This window comes from Oratosquilla oratoria, chromosome 18 (genome assembly GCF_046742065.1).
Source record: "Oratosquilla oratoria isolate Oo_2021 chromosome 18, ASM4674206v1, whole genome shotgun sequence".
In the NCBI taxonomy this organism is placed as follows: Eukaryota; Metazoa; Arthropoda; class Malacostraca; order Stomatopoda; family Squillidae; genus Oratosquilla; species Oratosquilla oratoria.
This window is the reverse complement of record NC_134794.1, coordinates 56,639,964-56,660,117: the sequence shown is the minus strand read 5'-3', so window position 1 is coordinate 56,660,117 and position 20,154 is coordinate 56,639,964. Positions and strand designations below refer to the sequence as shown.

At 36.5% G+C, this 20,154-nt stretch overlaps 1 protein-coding gene across 10 annotated transcripts in view; it reads right to left on the bottom strand.

Moving 5' to 3' along the window:
- Nucleotides 1-20,154, bottom strand: part of LOC143035253 (echinoderm microtubule-associated protein-like 2) — a 223,588-nt gene that overhangs the window by 11,188 nt on the left and 192,246 nt on the right. For 8 of the 10 annotated variants that reach the window (XM_076202069.1, XM_076202062.1, XM_076202063.1 and 5 more), the window contains 6 exons: nt 18,716-18,788; nt 15,183-15,236; nt 3,977-4,078; nt 2,968-3,072; nt 2,172-2,406; nt 590-744 (listed from right to left, as the gene is read on the bottom strand). In XM_076202069.1, the coding sequence (XP_076058184.1) occupies nt 590-744; nt 2,172-2,406; nt 2,968-3,072; nt 3,977-4,078; nt 15,183-15,236; nt 18,716-18,788 (724 nt within the window). The remainder of the gene's footprint in view (nt 1-589; nt 745-2,171; nt 2,407-2,967; nt 3,073-3,976; nt 4,079-15,182; nt 15,237-18,715; nt 18,789-20,154) is intronic. The other 2 variants (XM_076202064.1, XM_076202068.1) reach the window with 1 other exon arrangement.

The following is a 20,154-nucleotide window of genomic DNA, read 5'->3' as shown; positions in this document are numbered from 1 at the left end:
ATCTTATTTCAAAACTCAACTGGAAGACTACTTCCTTCTTAAGAAAAGAACTTGATTTTCAGCTGCAAGGTGTGCCTACCCAAGTCTATTCTAATTAAGGGGCACATGTCAAGTCTGAACAATCTCAAACAACACATGAAAGGAATGCATACTGCCAAGTTAGTACAGTTTGAGTAGAGGGTGAAGGCAGGTTCTTTTTGTGAGAAACCTAGGCTTAGGTTTCCTTAGATTCAAGTAGCTTCATTTAGTTGAGCTTTTTTTCATCATCATCTAAGAAAGCATGCCAGCATACATTAAGTCTTTTAGCATTACGGCTACTATCGGTGGCGTGACAGATTAATGGTTTAACAGTAACTTCTGTTACATTCTTCTTAGATTAATGGATTAACAATTAATAAAGTTAACTTTTTGGTTAATGGGTTGGTGATTAACAAAGTTAACTTTTTCATTAATGGTGCCCACCTCTGTCCTTTGGCTTCCCTCACCTTACATTTTTTACATCAAAATCTATATATATATCAATTCATTTCTATACACCGAGATATACTTTATTCCCTTTCTGACATGTAAACCATTTGAAATTACAAACCTGCATTTCTGTTCCAGTGGGGCTGAGGTCACGATCCCATAAGACGATCCTACCATCTTTGCCACCAGTAATGATGCCCCCGTCTTTCTGTACAAAAATGCTGAACACAGCACCCTCATGGGCACTTCTCACCCACTTGGCCACTGTGTTGCCTCCTACAGGAGAAGAAGTGTTTTATTTACACATACCACACATGACAATATCGAGGTTCAATTTAAAAATATGAAGTAACCAATCTTCTTTCACTGATGTATACATGATAGTATACTTATGAACAAATATCTGCCTACATATATATCAGTCCATATGTAAAGAATTGTACGTTGTCCGTGCAATATGAAGCTGTGTTTCCTCTTTTTGATAAAGCATCTATGAATTTCAGCATTGGTAGTATGGCAGGGAAAAGAACAGCCCTTATCAAATAACCATACAACTTGCCAAATCATTATGTGGGAGTCATTATTCGAGAAAAGCTAGAGCCATTGATGACTGTCTCAAATCAAATGTCTACAGATCCAAAACTGAATAGCAAGAAATAATACTATCTATAAATTCTTTTCTTGCAAATTCTAGAGATACAGAATATGTAGAAAGCACATTTCATGAAGAAAAAAAATTGTAATATGTCTCTAAACAGCAATGCATCTCATTTCAACAGCGACAGCCTCAGTAACAAAAATCAACCAGAAATCTTTTTCCTCTTGATAACCTTGAACAAAATTTATTTGATGCTAGCAATCTAGTTGGCTTCACTACTTCTGAAAGTAGCAAACAAACCTACCGATTCTGAGTGCAATTTCCACTCCATGATGCAAATCATAAGCTTCTACTTAAAGAAAATGCACACAGATGCCTTGAATCATCTAACGTAAAAAAAAAGAGGACACATTCAGAAATCTTACTTATGAATATTCACTTGCCTTAAAAAGTTGTGTGGATCTACAACCTGATACCTAAAATACCTAAAATACATGATTGTTGCTATTAATATCTGTATACAATAGGCACGCATTTATTTGTTTATTTACCCACGATGCTTCCAACAGCTTTTTTGGACATTTCCCCTCTCTTTACATAGTGTGCAATGCATAACTGTCATTTTTACCCTACTTACAAAACCATTTTCTTTATATCAATTTAGTATTCTTATCTATTTACAACAGTGAAATCATCCATTCATAAGCATTTCAACCTAAACAACAATCTTGTGTGTTCCTTACAAATAGGAAGAAATAATATCTTCTTTCTCTCTGCCTGAACATTGATTGAATACCTTGAACATCTATCTGACTATACAAATTACAAATTTACAAAAATTCTCAAAGGTATCCTCAAAGAAACCATGCCTATTTTCAATACTCGTCCACTAACAAATACCATTGTCCACATCACCATCATTTTCCTGTATGGTGCTCGTAAATAAACTATGACTAATTTTCATTCAATATACCTAGCTCTAAATGCATGTTGAATGGTGGGGAAGAAGAAGAAAAAGAAGAAGAAAAAAATAAATAAATAAATAAATAACCATAAGCCTCTAAACCGTAATTAAAATTGATAAATTCTGAATAGCAACTCTTACCTCTCTGCCATATAAGGAGATTTCCATTTGAATCTCCTGATATAACATTTCCTGTATCGGTGAAGGAGATAGAGGTGACATACTTGGGTCGTTCTCTGTTCTCAAAGATACCCATTCTCTTGGCCAACATCCCATTCTCATAACTCCAGAAGGAAATATGACTCTTGCCACATGTGATGATGGTGTTGCGGTCTACTGGCGAGAAGTCTACGGCGAGGACTTGATCTGCCGAACACTGAGGTGCAACAAAAAAGAAAATTAATCCCTTCAACCTAATGACATAATCAATGATAATTATCAACTCTTGTTATAGTGACTGGAAATCTAGGAATCCACACCATTGGTCCTTGGGTCCTCCCATAGATCTCTCTGGGAAAAAACAGACAAGACAGAAGAGAAAGAGATGACATGACAGCTATAGGTTCTATTGATTTAGGAAAAAATTATATCAAAAGAACACAACTTTAAGGTAAAATATTTGAAGGAAATTACAAAATACAGTTTTCTACATAGGTAATTAATGTGTGGAATGAATTAGAAGAAATTGTCCAGACAGACAACATAAATGAATGTGAAGCTAAATCGGATATATGGAGACACTGATAGGACACCAAAAGCATTATATCAATCTTTGTATTACAATACAGTAATAAGCAGTACTAAAATTTCATCTCACCCATTGATTTCAGTTGCAAACTCTTTCAATAAAATTTCAAATATAACTTACATACAAGTCAAACAAAATGATGCCCACCCATATACACTTAAGATATTTCATAAACTGTATTGTGCATACCTTGGTTTCCATTAATTTGTAGCCTCTCTCTCCACGGGACCAGTCCCAGACTGACATATTGTGATCTGGTGCTTCATCTACAGCCACAAGAAGGCTGCCTCCATCCTTTAAAAACAAAGTATAAGCATACATTAGTTACAACCTATCTGATGTAATTCCTCTTTCATTATGACATACTGAGAAGGCCTGCATTTATTCTTTTTCTTTCTTTCAATTATCTACCTTCCTATTATATAGTTCTGGCTGTCTCATGACTTTGGACCCAGGAGGCTTCCAAGGGAACTGTTCATGGGACCAGGTGTGTGAATCATGTGCCGCTTGGCCATGTGACTTGACCAAAGTTTCCTTGAGGCCAACGGGTGGGACAAAGCCTCCTTGAGGAACTCATGTGCAGCACCAGCATCAGTCCCAGTGATGACTTAACCAGAGCCTTACCTGATGACATGATGGTGAACACTTAACTCTTTGAGGAACTCATGTGCAGTACCAGCCCTTCCTACCCTCTGTCTTCATAATTCAGCAGTGCAAGAATATTTTGCATCCAACTTCACATGCATCACACCTTGACCTCAGACCAATTAGGAACACGGGTCATGACCAGACCCATGTATATAAAGACTGGAAGGATGCCGAAGATTCAGATTCCCTTGGAGCATCACACCGTGAGCCTGGCTTGCGGTCTCTGTTCCTTTCTCACTTCCTCCCCCAGCCCCACAAGCACACCAAGTTGGGACACGACTTGAAACACAGTTGTCACCTCCCTTGCCATGTCTTTCCCTCCCCCCTTTTCTCACACTTAGAGCAAGCTGTTATCATTGAAGCCCAACATTCATTTCTAAATAAACTAATTCTCTCCATCAGTTTGCCTTCAAACCAACCTAACATTTGCCTGCCCAACGTGGGGCAAGACTACCAGCCAGCCTAACATTTGGCTGCCCAACATGGGGCAAGATTAGCAGCCTAACACCATGGATAGATATCTTTTCAATAAAATAATTTGTCTACTTACTGCTTTGGAGAAAGCAAGGCAGGCTACTGATCTCTCCATGTCGCTGATCCCTATCACATGTAGAGTGTTGAGGCTAACACTGTCCCATATCCGGATGTGAGGCTGTCGGGGCAATTGTACAAAATGAGACAAAATCACCAAAGGTGAATGTTGCTTGAACAAGAAATACATTTAATATCTATGGAACATGCACATATAAGCATAAATGGGTGGAAAAACATTGTATACAAATGTACACAAGTACATCTGTGTGCATGTACACAAGAGTGTAGATAGGCATACATAATCTATAATGCATGCAATCATGAATTGTTGTGTATATGATTGGTTGGATGATGTTCACAATGGAAACTATGTACTTGGAAATTTTAACCTAGCTGAGGTTGAGACATTTCCAACTCATATTCACAAGTGAGAATTAACTCACATGACCAGATTATTCTAAGACATCTTGCAAACTTGTCTGAATACAAACCTGGTTATAGATTTCTTGCCATTCAAAGGAACTGTTAAAAAAAAATCCTGAACACTAGCAGTTTTCTTTTCAATACAAATGCATACATGCACAAAAATAACATGGAATATACTCCAGTATAATATATAAATTTTTGTTTTCATTCATAAGCACCTTAAAGGAAGAATAAGAACATGAGTATGCCAAAAATAAAATTGTACTTAAATCGGCCACATACTATAGATAATCTATAGTATATCAATTCATATATACACAATTGAACTATGCTGAATGATCTTGATATATTTTATATATATATATATATATATATACATATATGTGTGTGTATTTACCTAGTTGTATTATACTGTTTCTATATCTAAATTATTCCAGATATCCAGCACTCTGTGTGGGAAGCTATTCTTTTTCAGATCTCTCCTATAGTTATTCTTTTTGAGTTTCTTTTCATGTCCTCTTGTTTTTCCATTGTCCCACTTTAGTAAATCATTCCTATCAAGGATTTCCATTCCTTTCATGATTCTATAGAATCTTTCTCTTCTCTGCTCCAGTGCTGGTAGTTCCAATTTGGATAATCTTTGTTCGTATGTTAATTTGGAAAGAGCTAGTGCCAACTTTGTCATTTCTCTCTGTATTATTTCTAATTTCTTTATATTCTTTTTAGTACTGGGTGTCCATAGTGTTGCTGCGTACTCCAGTTTTGGTCTTAACAATGTAACTAACATTTTTTCAATCATTTCTTCATCCAAATAGTCAAATGCCACTTTCACTGACCTTAACAGGTTGAAGGTTTCTCCAACTATTTTGTTGATATGTTTGTCCGGGGTCTTGTCTTTGCTGATTCTCCAAGGTCTCTTTCCGCATTCACTTTTTTGATTTCTTCTTCACCAATTCTATAATATTTTGATATTCTGTTTTTACTTTTTCCAAACTCCATTATACTACATTTTTTGATATTGAAGTTCATTTCCAGATTTTGTCTAGGTCTGATTGTAATGATTCACAATCCTCCTCTGTTCTTTCTTTAGTATTTTTGTATCATCTGTGAAGAAATTCATATAACACTCCATTCCTTCATCCATGTCATTTATATATATGGCAAATATGATTGGAGCCAGCACCGACTCTAGCGGGACACCACTTATCATTTCTTCCCATTTCGAGTATTTGTCTCTAATTACTACCCTCATTTTTCTCTCAGTCAGGAAGTCTTCCATCCATTCCAATAATTTAGCTCTGATGCCACCTATTGATTCTATTTTTCTTATTAAGTTCTTGTGTGGCACCTTATCAAATGTTTTTGTAGGTCTATGTGTGTATGTGTATGTGTTAGATTCACCATGGTCTCAGATCACGCATTGGATTTATGATCAACAGCCATTAACCACACTGTACAATTACAAAATATCTGTCTGGTAGCTGATAAAGTGGTCCAGTGATCCAAGAATTTATATCTAAAGAAAAAGAAGAAATATGAACAAGTAAATGAATAAATACATAAAACAATGCTTTTGACTAAGCTTTTGAATACTGACAAAGATAATTAAACTCTTTCAACAAGATAGAATATTTGACATTTTCTGACTAGTTCCACAGTATTTTTCAGTTGAGGGGATTTTAGGGCCTTGATTTATCATTTTTGTCTGTCGATTCCATTTTTTCTTCTCCTGTGGTTCCATGGTAGCTAGTGAAGCCATTACTGGAACCAGATTAACTAAGAAAAACCCATATTCCCCGTCCTGATTTCAACCCTCTGCCCATATTATCCTTGAAGATACTTCCCTCCACTCCACCATGCACTTACCCATCTCATCACTTACAAGCATAGCCATTCCTTCACTATCTTACCCCCTCACCACTGCTGACACCCTACCCACTATGCTCCCAAACTCCAATATTTCATTCTTCCCTTTCAATTTTGTTTCAATTGATGCTAACACATCCATCTTTCCTCTCACAAACATACTACCAATTTCTTCCCATGTACTATCTGTACCACATCCACACATATCTTAAGACACAATCATTAAGGTTCTAGTGGGTGGCCTGACCGTAGACCCTCTTATGCCTAGAAGTGTGGAAAAAAGATTGAGTGGGGAATCCCTAGTCCCCTCACTCAGTCCCATTAAGTTACCTTCTACAACATGTATGGGATCACAGTGGTAGAATTCTCCCACCCCCGACCCCTGGGGGATCTGGAAGAAGGAACATCCCCTCAACACCATATGTAAAGGACAGGACCAAAGGGACAGCAGTTGTACAAAAGAAGCATCATCATTCCTTTATGAGAATATATTTAAAACTGATGTGTGGCCCTGGTCCATAAGGGCACCCCCTTAAAGTATTGACTGCATGTTAGGTTGGAAGGAAAAAAGTTTACGTGTCACTAAAGAACAAGTCAACATTAGAATTATTCTGGAAACCAGGAACCAGCTCTTTGGGGTCACCTATTATGGCTTTCAGGGTCCTTCCTCCTTCCATCACCTTGGTGCTTCTTCGGCAGGAAGGAGCATCCCCTCAATACCATATAGAGTATGTATACATTGAGTACATGAACAACTACTTTCATGATGGAACTTTGTACATTAGATTAGGTATTTTTTAACTACATGCATGCATGTACATGTATGTGTGCATCTATGTGCATGCTAGGGGCTGCATGGGGAGGGACGAACAAGCAGGGTGAGACAACACAGCCAGACTTGCTTAGTTACCGACAGCATCCGTATCTGATGGTGGTGGTGAGGGAGGGGGGAGGAAGTACAAGTTACCATCAATATTGTGAGCACAATCAAAGACACTAATGTTATCACTACCAATACAACTTGCATGACTAATAACCTAAGAATGGTGTCCTTGCCAAGTCTTTCTCACTGCACAGCAGTGCAATGTTCACTTCTTCCACTGATGAATGATCAGTATTATACATCACTATCACCATTATGGGCACTATCTTTTCTTATCCTTGGATACTTTAAATAAATGTGACTGATATAGCTATTGTGTCCCATATTGGTGCTGTGATTTTCAAGTCAACTTGTGTCAGTTGTAGTCATGTTTCTCAATTTGAAAACATGCAAATATAAATGTGCATCAATGCATAACCTCTACCATTCTCCAGGCTTCAATTTAAACATTACAAACCCCATTATGCCACCAACACTATTAGCATTAATAAACTACTGATACAATTTTTTTGATTGAGAACATAAATACTAAAATTATCACCAAGTTCAACAGTATAAGTACAAAATTACTGGAAACCATATCTCCCTGATAAGCTGTACCTTTAAACTAAGACTATAAATCCAATAAATTACAAAATGGAAATTGTGAAATGGGTTGTAAGATGTCAATAAAAAAATACATTTTAATTTAAGCCCCTCAACTTGGTGACACATTTTAAAGATTTAGTTATTGCATACACCAGACATTTCTATTCACTTGGGGGCAGCCCCTGAGCTTGAGGTGTTAAGACCTTAAATCAATCCCTAAAACCCTGAAGCAGTTAACATATTTTGTTCTGGCAGTTTGCAAAAGTGTCATCATATATATATATATATATATATATATATACATACATACATACACATGTATACATTTTTCTTTTGGTCGAAGGGGCAGCCCCCAACTGAGAGTTAGTTTTCTTTAAAAAACAAAAAAAATTATATGAAAAAAATTGCCTCTGGCTACCTCATTCAGCATTACAAAAAGGGAATTTAAATGATATCTGGAATGTTGTTATTTGTAAAAATTATAATGATTAATACTGAAAAGAAGAAGATCATTATCAACCATCACACAGAGGGCACAGAGCTCCTTATCCAACACTGCCCCTAGACTACATAGCATTTCTTTCTTGAGTGACCTTTAAGCCTGTCTGGTGGCCACTGCCAGTTACCTGAGAGCTCTGGGTCTTCTGTGACATAGAAATATCCCACACTAATACAACATTCCAACATTTCTTACTAGAGAGATCTATAGGAGGGTATGGGCAGTGGGATCATTGCTGGCTACTGTAGGACTGTTGGTTTTGTCAGTAAAATTTGAAGTCATCTTTGTTACTACCACCCTTCTAGTTCCCCCAATACCAACTTTATTCAGCTGAGGGGAAAGACTTATCAAACTCTACAATATAATCTAATAGATGGTTTTTAGCTGGTTTCATGGCAAAATTGACTCCTAACCCTAGTCAAGAATTTATCAAACTCTACAATATAATCTAACACATGGTTTTTAGTTAGTTTCGTAGCGAAATTGACTCCTAACAAATTACAACAATATCAGAATTAGCTTCCACTCCCAGTAAGTAAAATCAGAAAACTAACAGAGCTTTGTATTAGGACAAGTATTTTCTCTTTCAAAGACTTCTTTGAGCAAAAATATGGTTGTCCGATGGGATCAAATCTCTCTCCAGTATTAGCAAATCTATACATGGAATATTTTGAGTCAGTATCATTACCAGATATCAAACCACCTGATATGTTCTGGTATAGATATGTTGATGTTTTTACAACTTGGAACAAAGAATGGGGTTCTTTTAAAGAATTCTACGAAAAACTTAATAACTTGGCCAACTACATAAAATTCAAAGTAGATTGGGAAATGGATAATAAATTGCCTTTTCTAGATATCTTAGTCATCAGAAATCAGAATTGTTTGTCTTTCACAGTTTACAGAAAACCTACTCATACAGGGAGCTACTTTCATTATTTTCAGCCACCATTTGGACAAAATAAAATATAGTGTTGCTTCGGGATTATTTTTACGAGCACTTAGAATTTGCAGCCCACAATACTTAGATTTTGAAATAACATTAGTAAGAAAACAACTATCAAGATTAGGATACCTGGATTGGTTCTTACAAAAAGCCCTTAGCAAGGCTAAAATAAGCTTTCACAAATCTACTTCCCATTCTACCAACAAGCACAAATGGGATAACAAATGTATAAAATTACCTTTTAGTAACTCCATAAATGAAATGTCTCAATAATTACCAAAAGAATATATCAATGTCATCTTCAATTATCCCAATACCTTGTTCAGTAAAATAGTCAATGCACACCATAGACCATCAAGTGAAATCAACCCAGGTGTTTACAAGTTGCCATGTCTAGATTGTGATAATGTTTATTGGGGCCAAACTGGAAGAGACTTGGCAACTAGAATCAAAGAGCATAAGAATTCAGTCAAATATGGTCAAGAAAGCTCTGCAGTATTTCATCACATTGCAAATAAAGATCATCACTGAAATTATTTACAAATCAAAATGCAGTTTCAGAAGAAAAATAATTGAGTCTTCCCTGATAAAATATTTTCCTAATTTCAATATTTCAAATGGTCAATGGTCACCTGACTGCATTACCACCTCAGCTGTCAATCGACTAATACCTTCTTTACTCCAAGTGGATAAAAACTCACAAGGCAAGCAGAGCATCGGTCATGTAACCTGAGCTCTCCCCTTGTTCCTACATCTCACCTCACATTTTTTGTATATATGTATATGTCTCCTACTATGTACTCAATCTGCTGAAGAGGATCACAGTTAGTGATCGAAATATACGGAACTTTCGACATTAGTGTCTTCTTTTCCGACAGTGGGATAAAAGTTTATTTTACTAATGTGCTACGACATTACTTTATTTATGAGAATAAATTATCCAAACAATCATGAAACAAAATAGTGACAAAACAATGAATATAAAACTAAATACTGCCTCAACAACCAATCAGAAGACACATAACTTTACTTATAATACAGTGAAAAGGAAAGATCTATTCCTAACAATTACTTAAGTTTATAAAGCAGTGCACTATAAGGGTAAGCTTAGCAATAATTAGTACATTTTCATAATATTCTTAGCTGAAGTCTCAAGGAAGAAAAGGAAAAAGAAAGAATACTAATCTTCAAATGTGCACTTAAGGCTAAAGGTAAAGGTTAATCATTTCTTTAAGAGGAAGGACATAGGATTTAGGTCATGAGAACAAAATCAATTTAGTTTTATGCACTACCCTTCTTAGGTTAGGAAGAATCAAATTTAGAGGGTGGCATATTGGATTTAAATTCATGAGTTGTAATGGAACAAGGCTTGGAAATCCGATACCCACTGATGAGAGTATGTACAAGTCTAGTTCTATAGTATATAGACATTCACATGTGTGCAGAGGGAAGGGTACAACTAACATCCACTCTGTTCTTAGTGTAATACAGATGAACTACAAACACCCTTTATCACTTCAGTGATACCCAGAATAAAATCCAGTGGGGGTGGGGAGGGGGGTAGGGAAGGAGAGAGGGAGAAAGAGAAACATAAAGGCCAGTAGTGGTTCATGGTATGAAATGGGGGACTGGAAGAACAAACAATGTCAACATTTACAACTTTCCCCACTTTGTTCTCTAGAGATAAATTAGTTGTGGCTCTCGAGTGTTGTGTGCATGGTGACACTCCCATATATGTTTGTAATTTAAAGGTATCACTTACTCAATGGGCTAAATTGGATCACCTTCAAATCACAACACAAACAGTCCATGACCGACTCCCAAACACCATTCTACATCAGAATCCCCTAGACATCTATCCCTCTAAGAAATCTCTTCCATAACAAACAAAAACAACACTGAAACAGTACTACACAATAGGCTTTGCCTGATTCAAATTACACCAGATACAATCACCATACCAAACAACTCTTCCTGCACTACCCCACTCTTGCCCTATTTCATCCTACAAGAGACCTGGGGCTACAAAATGATGATCGAAGGTCTTGATTGGTACAATAAAAATTAAATTGTACAAATATTGCATGATCCACTTTTGGTGTATCTCAGTAGTTGAATTTAAAGACAATGTGAAGTTAACTGTATCTGCCATTGTTAAAAGTGAAAAGAGAAAGAAGACATGTTTGCCTTTAAGTGTAAGTCTTCTTGTCACCGTATTTATTTGCATTTATATTGTATCCCTCATATTTTACTTGCACACAATTGTCATCTTTACTATATTTATGAATTTTTTTTTTTTACCATTACTGTAACTATGTAATTTTTGTTATTCCAATTTACTGTTGAAAATGTCTTCTTCAAGACGAAACGTTGAGCTCAAATAAGAAAAAATGGAAGAATATAATGATTTAGTTTCAATTCACCCGGTTAATGGCAAATCTCTAATCAGGAAAATTGAGAATACAAAGAAAAAACTTAATAACTACAACAATGCTGTCGTTTTTAACTCAACGTGTATTACTGAGAACCTGCTCCTCTCCTTTACTTATATATATATATATATATGTAGAGTCTGAAATTGGTCACAAAACATTTTTCTATACAGATGCATCAATTCTTGGAATAGTCTAGATGATAGAATCCAAGCAAAATCAACAAATTCAAAGCTAGATATGACATATTGAGAAAGAGACACCTTCCCACCACCCAAGTGTAGTTCTTTTCCTGTATATTACAATCAGATAAATACCATATTTGTCATATTAATTTTTTCCTAATGACATCAGCTCCCAACTAAAAAAAAAAAAAAAAAAACAGTCTTCTTTGAGTTGTACATACCTAGCTGTAAAATGCAGGGTTGGAACTGTACTCAATGGGGTTCCATCTCTATATCTTTATTAGCTTTGCTTTTTTTTATTTATCCTGTTGTTCTGGAGTTTTTCTTATTCCACAGATTTACACATCATGTTGAAAGCTGTGCTTCCTAACATCTTTCTTAATGTATTAATATGACCTCAAGGATTGACCTTAATTTTTCTCCATCTCCATTATTTACCCCAATTTGTATCTTACAACTCTTCAAATAAAGCTATTAATCCTTCTAACATCTTCCGTTTCCTATCAAAGCCAGTTTTCACCTTTTCTCTTTTGAATACTTACGACATTACATACAAATTTTCTTCACAGAATAATAAAATAACTGAACATTGGTATGATGATTAATGACTATCACAGATTATAGTAAACTTAATAATAATTACTTATTCAACCAAAGAAAACAAACTTTCATCTATACAATTAATATACTCATTTTAAGCCAATATATTAAAAAATTATGAGTATATATTAAAAAAATCAAAATAACTACATATTCAATAAAGAAAATATTAAGCATTTACATTAAAATAGCAAGATTAATGTCTCTTGAAACCTATATAGTTTTAGTAATCTTATATCTAAATTTTTCAACTTTAAATACAAGCAGAAATTACAGATGTTATTGATATTTAACGATTTCCACCTCATGGTTGAAATCAAGTTCATGTTAAAGTTACACTCCTTACGAAGGTAAGAAATAAGCTTAGCTTATGGTTAGAATACGAAGAGTTTAGGTATAAAGATGAAGCTTAGCTGATGCTGAAGGTTTTTATTGTAAAAAAAAAAAAAAAATTAATGCATTGTTTTTTCATTAATTTTTGGGAGAGCTTCTACCCTATAACAGAAGTTTCAAGCCTGAAGAAGGTCTCATGGTTGAAGTCATATCAAGAGGAGGAGTGCTGATAGCACTTCAGGAAGGCTGTATTCATACATCTCTAAGAATTTAGTTCCGGTTAAAATTGGTCGTCTCCTAATTGGTTCTCCAACCAATACAAGCCAATTTCATTCCATTGATGAATTGACCTAAAACTGAGGGTATTCTTAGAGGTTGTTGAATAGATGAATTAGGATTTCAGTTTGTAGCAACAAATTTCTGCACCGATATGGAACACTTCTATCTGGGTCCTGCTGGGTTATTTCATTCAATTGTGGGAAATGTCTCCACAGTTTGTTTTAAATCTACTTCAATTAACTCTGCTTTGACAACTTTCATTACAGCTATACCTCACTCTGGTTGCTGCCAATTCCAATTGTGGAAACCTTTCTATAATGAAAGCATTTGCAGATTATAAATGTATGTACTGTACTGATGTTGGTTACCATTTAAAACACAATGTTTTGGTTTTCAATAGGACCATTTAGGAAACATCTAGTTAAAATGTTGAGAGGTTGGATAAATTTTTTGGTCATGATCTCATACATGGGATTAAAGTTTTCTATGGATCATACTTATTACTGTTGAGGATTACACTTATTACTGTACAGAGATGAATACTGGTTAATTTTGTTCTTAAATTATGAGTACAGTTATACTCACATTTCAATCTGTAGTAACATTATATTGATTTAATGAACATAAATGAATTATTTGTTTCAATGATGTAATTTCTAATTCCTCTTTCACCGAGGTATAAAGCCACACATAACTAATGAGGTGGCTTGTAATTTCACAATAGCTGATTACAATTCTACTTAAGATCAGAATCACCATATTACAATAGTGAATAATATTCATGGCAATAATTGCAGTTGAGAACAGGGCAGAAGTCATGGGCCAATATGTCATGAACAGGGCTGGTTATGCCTATTTGACAGATTTGATCAAACTGGGCCCTGCACGGAAGTGTTTAAACCTAGGACTTGAGCAGAGAACACTGCGATGGACCTCGTTTAAACTTTCAAATTGTCTTTCTATATTTAGTATATCAAGCATTTAATGTTTTTTGGGCTAAGACTGGCTTACAACATGAAATTAAAATATTAATTTCGTAATTTTGTAGAGTAGAGGCCCTGCTATAAATTTTCTAGGTGGGCCCCACAATTCCTAGTACAAGCCCTGGTAATGAACTTGTATAGGTTCAATGTGAGGAGTTATAATCACAAAAATTGTGTAACCCTTTCAATGCAGTGGCATATTCTATTCTGGTTGATACCAGATAAATTTACTGATCTATATAGGCAGACCCAAAACTGAAGGGAGTTTCAATTTGTGAAGACCCCACTTCCTTGCACTTTCCATCTTGTGCTTTAATAAATCATGTTCCTTGTAGAAGAGGTATGAGTGTGGGTACAACTGATTTGTTGTAACAACTACAGTGCATGAATGTCGTCATGTTACATTGTTGTAGATTTGGAAGTGTGCGTTGTAATAAAGGCTATAATAGTAGTAGTAGGAGGTTATAGTTATGGAAGCAAGTTATTTTATTTGTTATTATCTTAGTGTTAATACTGAATATGAATGGAGTTATGCTTTGTGTTATAAGAGTGAAGTGGTACAGGTATTTTTATGGTTACACAAGCCATTTTGAATCATTTCTCTGGTCTTGGCAAAAACTAAAACATGCTAGTAATTTGCATATTTCTTAAAAGACAAATATATATCTATATATACTGAAAATGTATAATTGTCATTCAGCCAATCATTCCAGCATGGCAATTAAACGTGTATCAGTGATTAATGCTGAAATAAAATTGTGTATTATTATTGAAAACTACTAGGCTATGGCTACAGCATTACTCTAAGTTGTTTACTGAATAAAAGTGATCACTGAGAAAATGCATTAACAAAGCTTAATCATTGTGACCACACTTACTCTGACCAAAGCAATAACGATATTATACAGTGCAGCACTTGTAATTCATATAAAGTATATTTACTTCCGTGCCAGAGGTACACGTGGGAGGTCAATTACGTGGTAGTACTAAAAATGAACAATCAATGCAAAAGTCAAGCAAGTGTCACTGTTTAATGGCACTGGTAACCATTATCAAGGTAACTGTTATTGTGGTATTGCATTACTGTGGAAGTGCAGTTGATGGCAGAGTACCAGCATTGTGACAGCTTTGCCCAGTTAGTGTGGTTACAGGGGCAGTGCAGTTACTGCACACAGTGTTACTGTACCAAGGAGGGTACCTACCCACTGCTCCGCCTGCTCGCTCTCCATGTCCGCAGGGGGGTTCAGGCGCCACGACTGGGATCCAGGATGTGGTACACGTGTGGTAGAGGTAAGGTAAAAATGTTTGGTATATGGAGTGGGTCAATGGATGGTCAAAGAACACTTTGGGTGGCGTACATAAAAAGCACACTGACAAACTGTGGTGATGATGTCACAAACACCACAAAGTTTTAGGTAATTATAGTCAACACCAAGAATTCCAGAGAAACACGAAGCTGCTCTATAATTCACTCTAAACATGTTAAGAAAAAAGGTATCGTAGTATTGCACACTCATGCTATGAAAATAAAATAAAATAGAAAAAAAATACAGCAATTCAAATGGTGCATATGATATGAAGTACAAGAAGTGCAATAAATTCCAAACTGATGTGTGGCACTGTCGGAAGAAGTTAGAGTGATGTTTCCTGATGTAGCAATTTGGCCATAAGTTCCTTGTATTAAAGGGAGAGGGAGAATGTAACTTGAAAAAATATGATACACACAAGTGACAGTGGTGATGATCAAGAGCACTGATAAATTATGAATAAACAATTCCTCACCATGTAATATTTTCTTTGACATTTTCCAAATCTGAGCTTTATGTAGGCACAAAACCAGGTTGGTTCTTCCCTAATTAAAATAAGGGTTTCGATCTCCTATGACTGGCTGGGGACACCACTTAAACCTAGTATAATTATCTGTCAAGAACTAGAAAAACACTTGGTCAACATTTTTGTTAAAAGGTCCAACCTAAAGGGTAACCATATTGTAATTAAAAGGTGTCTAATTTTACCAGGATTAGGTTTTAATACTTTCCAAATTACTGGTACTATTCCCAAACAGGTCGTCTGCTTCAGCCATTCTCATAAAATCTATCTATGCTGCCATCTACTTCACAGTGAGGTCAGAGATGGTGTCCATTCCTTATGTACTGTATTCTGATTGTGTCGAGTGCCGTGGACTATCTAATAACTCAGTCTTTGACAAATTCGCACTAACCCATATAATATTGGGCATTTAGACTAAATCAAAAAGTATGTAGGCCTAGCTAAGATGCATTAAATGAATAGGCAAAGCAAGGATGATGTTAGCCATCCATTGCTCCAATCAGTAATTTTCCGGTGGATCGTAATTTGGAGACAACTTTTCTTCTCCGGAGAGATATTCCAGTTCAAATTGATAGCCTATTGGAATTAGTACCAAGAGATGGCACTGTATGTTGTGTTTTAGAATGCAGATTAGCAGAAGACAAGCATTTTCATCAAAATGGCCCTCAAATAGTACATTAGAGATATCATTTTTAAACAGGGTTCCTGTGAACATAACACTACAAAAGAGAAAATGCAAAGTTGTACCTGCACATGGTGGTTACCCTTTATGTTAAAGTCTACCTTGATGATCTAACACTTTAACAAAGGTTATCTCCGATAGTAAAATTGGAGAGACCTATTAAAAATAGTAATGCTAATTTTCACCACTGCAGGGTTTAAGAGAAGTTAAGATAAGTTTAATAATTGTTTGGGCAAAAGGTACTTCCAAGATGAGTAAAACCATCTGCCCATATTGAAAGATTTTCCCTCTGAAAAAGTCTTTTCAAATCCTTCAAAGTATTATAAATGCCAAAAGGTATTTATGTGTGATATAATAACAATGGAACTGGCCTGGGTGATATGAAAAATTAATGTTTTCAACATCGGGGAAAACAATTAAAGCTTTTGTGTTGACTAAAGTCAAACTATTTCAAGAAGTTGTCAGGCAGACCCAGATCGAGAATTCTTATCACTCACAATTCACTTCAGTCCAGGATTTATCTTTCAACTATATAAAAAAAAAACTACCTGGAATAAAAAATAAAAAATAAGAATATAAATAAAATACAAGAATGATAATACTACCAATAATAAACTCTGGTGCCATGTTCAAAGGATTTAAAGGCGGGAAATGTATAATGAACAACATAATGGCGTGTAGTGGAAGAATCTGGATATGTACGATAATGTTGTAGACTAATATTTCTGAAGATATCTAAGACAAACTTTGGGATGTAGCAAAAACATGTATGCATGTGCTGATCTTAGTTTCAAGACAATCTAGGGGATGCAAGGTATTAGAGGAACGTGATGCAAATCAATTGTTGCTTCGTTTCACCGACTGAAAAGGCAGAAAGCCTCTTTCGCATGCGACAGATCGGCAGACCCCTCCCCTGCCGTCATCGTTGCCCTGCGTTCCCGTCTCAACCTTCCTTTCAGTCACCTACCATCTCATTACCCCTTTAGTCCTTGCGCTCCAAAGTGGGCCAGACGCGGGTATCACCCCCCACCCCCCGGGTGCGATTATGCCAATTTCACCACCAGACATCACTGTCACCTGTCACCCAGTGATACCTAGGAGTGGCATCATGAGGAAACGGCGCTGTTGCCACGTGCCACAGAATTTATTCATGTCGTTGTTATAATCCTAAAAAGTTATACTCATTGCAATATATACTTTCCTTTACTATACACAGAAAAAAACACTGATGGAAATTGTTTGTAATAAGGTTGATTTAGTACAATGGCTCACGACATTTGCCACACCCTGAACGGGCTCCTTAGAGTACAAGGACTATAGTAGTCGGCCAGGAAGCGCGCGTCCTCTCTGGCTGCTTGAGCGCTTGCACGCAAACTGGCGTCTGGCAACGCTCGTGTGAGGAGAGTTCGAAGATCGACAAAGTTGTCGTCTGCGTGCAATTCGCCTACAAAAGAAGCCGAGAGCATTTGATAAATGTTGACGACGACATGCTGGGAAATCAGTCTTTCAGTCGTTCAACTATCAGGACCTGGTCCCTGAATGAAATAGTATTTAGTGCAGATGTAATCTTGTACAACGCGTGCCGGGGTGGTTATGGACGTTAAACCACCCCCTCCTTCCATTAACCTTTCCCACATATTCACGTTCTTCATAATTACCGATTCCTATAAGCATCTTGCGCCAAAATGCTACTTGGTTTAAACTCCAAAAAACTGTCAAAAATACAAATTCGTAATTGAAGTCAATGGAATGACAGGTTAAAATGTAAAATGTGGTAAAGCCTATTCCTACAATCATATTACACTGGGCCACATTGCCGTGTGGACTATCATTATGATTATGGACTGTCCAGCTAAACATTGCAGATAACTGTCATCTGAATATATCAAATGTACCTGAGGAACTATACCTGATCACAGTACGGAAATTAAAAAAAAAGTAAATGCAAAAGAACATCAAGTGGTTGAACTAAAAATAAATATGGGTATATCTGAAAATAAGCACAGGACCAAACATAGGATGTGAAACCTTAAAAGCTAATACACTACTCAAGGGAAATGCACAGGCAATGAATAAATGAATGGCCAAATCATTCTCTTCTAATACAAAACCCATATCAATGACAGTGATTGTCCCAGTAGTATGCTCGAGATCTTCCACGCTCACCCGCCAATGCCCTCCCCGCCTCCACTACCCCTCACATCCACAGGACGTTCGACTCACCCTGGCGTCGCGACGATCGTGTCCTGCTGTCTGGCCCGTGGCAACCAACAGTTTATTTGGGTGCAATGCCATGCTGGGGATGACAATAAAATAAAATAAGTACATACATAATATAAAGATAGAGCCAAGATTTGAATAAATACACATCAAGCAGGCTAATGACAGCAACCCATGTCCACTGATCAGACTGCAACCATCGAAGGACTTTATGTTTAACATTGGCAACTGTTGACATTTTTGGAAGACTGAATAATAATAAAACGTTAAATTGATATTTTCCATTCCATTCTATTTTTTCTAGCGAAATACAATTGTTTGACGCAAAATCAAACACACGCCATTCCCTCGATGCGTTGGAGGATCTTTTTTTCTGGCTAAACAAAATGATACTCGCATGACATGCGTACCTTTCACAAGAACGGCAGCGAAAATTACATCAACAAAGAAAAAATAACACTAAGAGGGACAGACACATACTGACAATTACATCAATATATAGAGTAACAGATACAAATATGCTATTGCTCCCAGACATGTTATTGTCGTCACAACTGGATTTTCCAAGGCTGCAGAGGCCGACGCACTGGAGAGATTGTGAGCAAGCACAGCCAATTGGAGCCTATTCTAACCGCAAGCTGGCGTGCAGCATGACAGTTGTAGTTACTTGTCAGTTGACAATTCCATCGCCTGGCTGCGCGTGGTTGTGTTACTACTTAAAATGATGATCCAAGTAATTATTTAATATCTGAATATTTATTCAGGATATATATTCTTTCCAAATTCATCCTTCAGTCAAATACAATTGTCCAACCTAGGAAAATTCTGCAAGATACGTTATCCTTTTCCTTTTGAGGGATTACAGAACGGATGTGTTCAAACTACTTGCAGCAACTTGACTATATCGATGTGGGAGCGATAGAAAAAATGGAAGAGGCTTCACGGAAAATGTGGATTATATATATATATATATATATATATATATATATGTACTGTATATATGTGTGTGTGTGTGTGTGATTCACCATGGTCTTGGATCACGTATTGGACTCGTGATCGACAGCTATTTCCCTCCCGAAAGAGAGCTCAGAGCTCATATAGGACCGATCTATGGGTAATGATGTGTGTGACCTAACACGTACACACATCCCCAACTCCCCGCCCACAAGAGTTGGAGTAACAACTCGCAGCGATACTGAAATTATTTCAGCCCTGGGCGGCATTCGAACCCATACCACCGTAGTGGCGACCGGGAACTCTAACCACTGCGCCACGAGATGTGTAGTATGTGTGTGTGATTCACCATGGTCTTGGATCACGTGTTGGACTCATGATCGACAACTATTTCCCTCCCAGAAAAGAGCTCAGAGCTCATATGTGCATGTGTGTGTGTGTGATGAATAATCTTCAAGTTTTGTTCTGACTTATGACATTCGATTTTA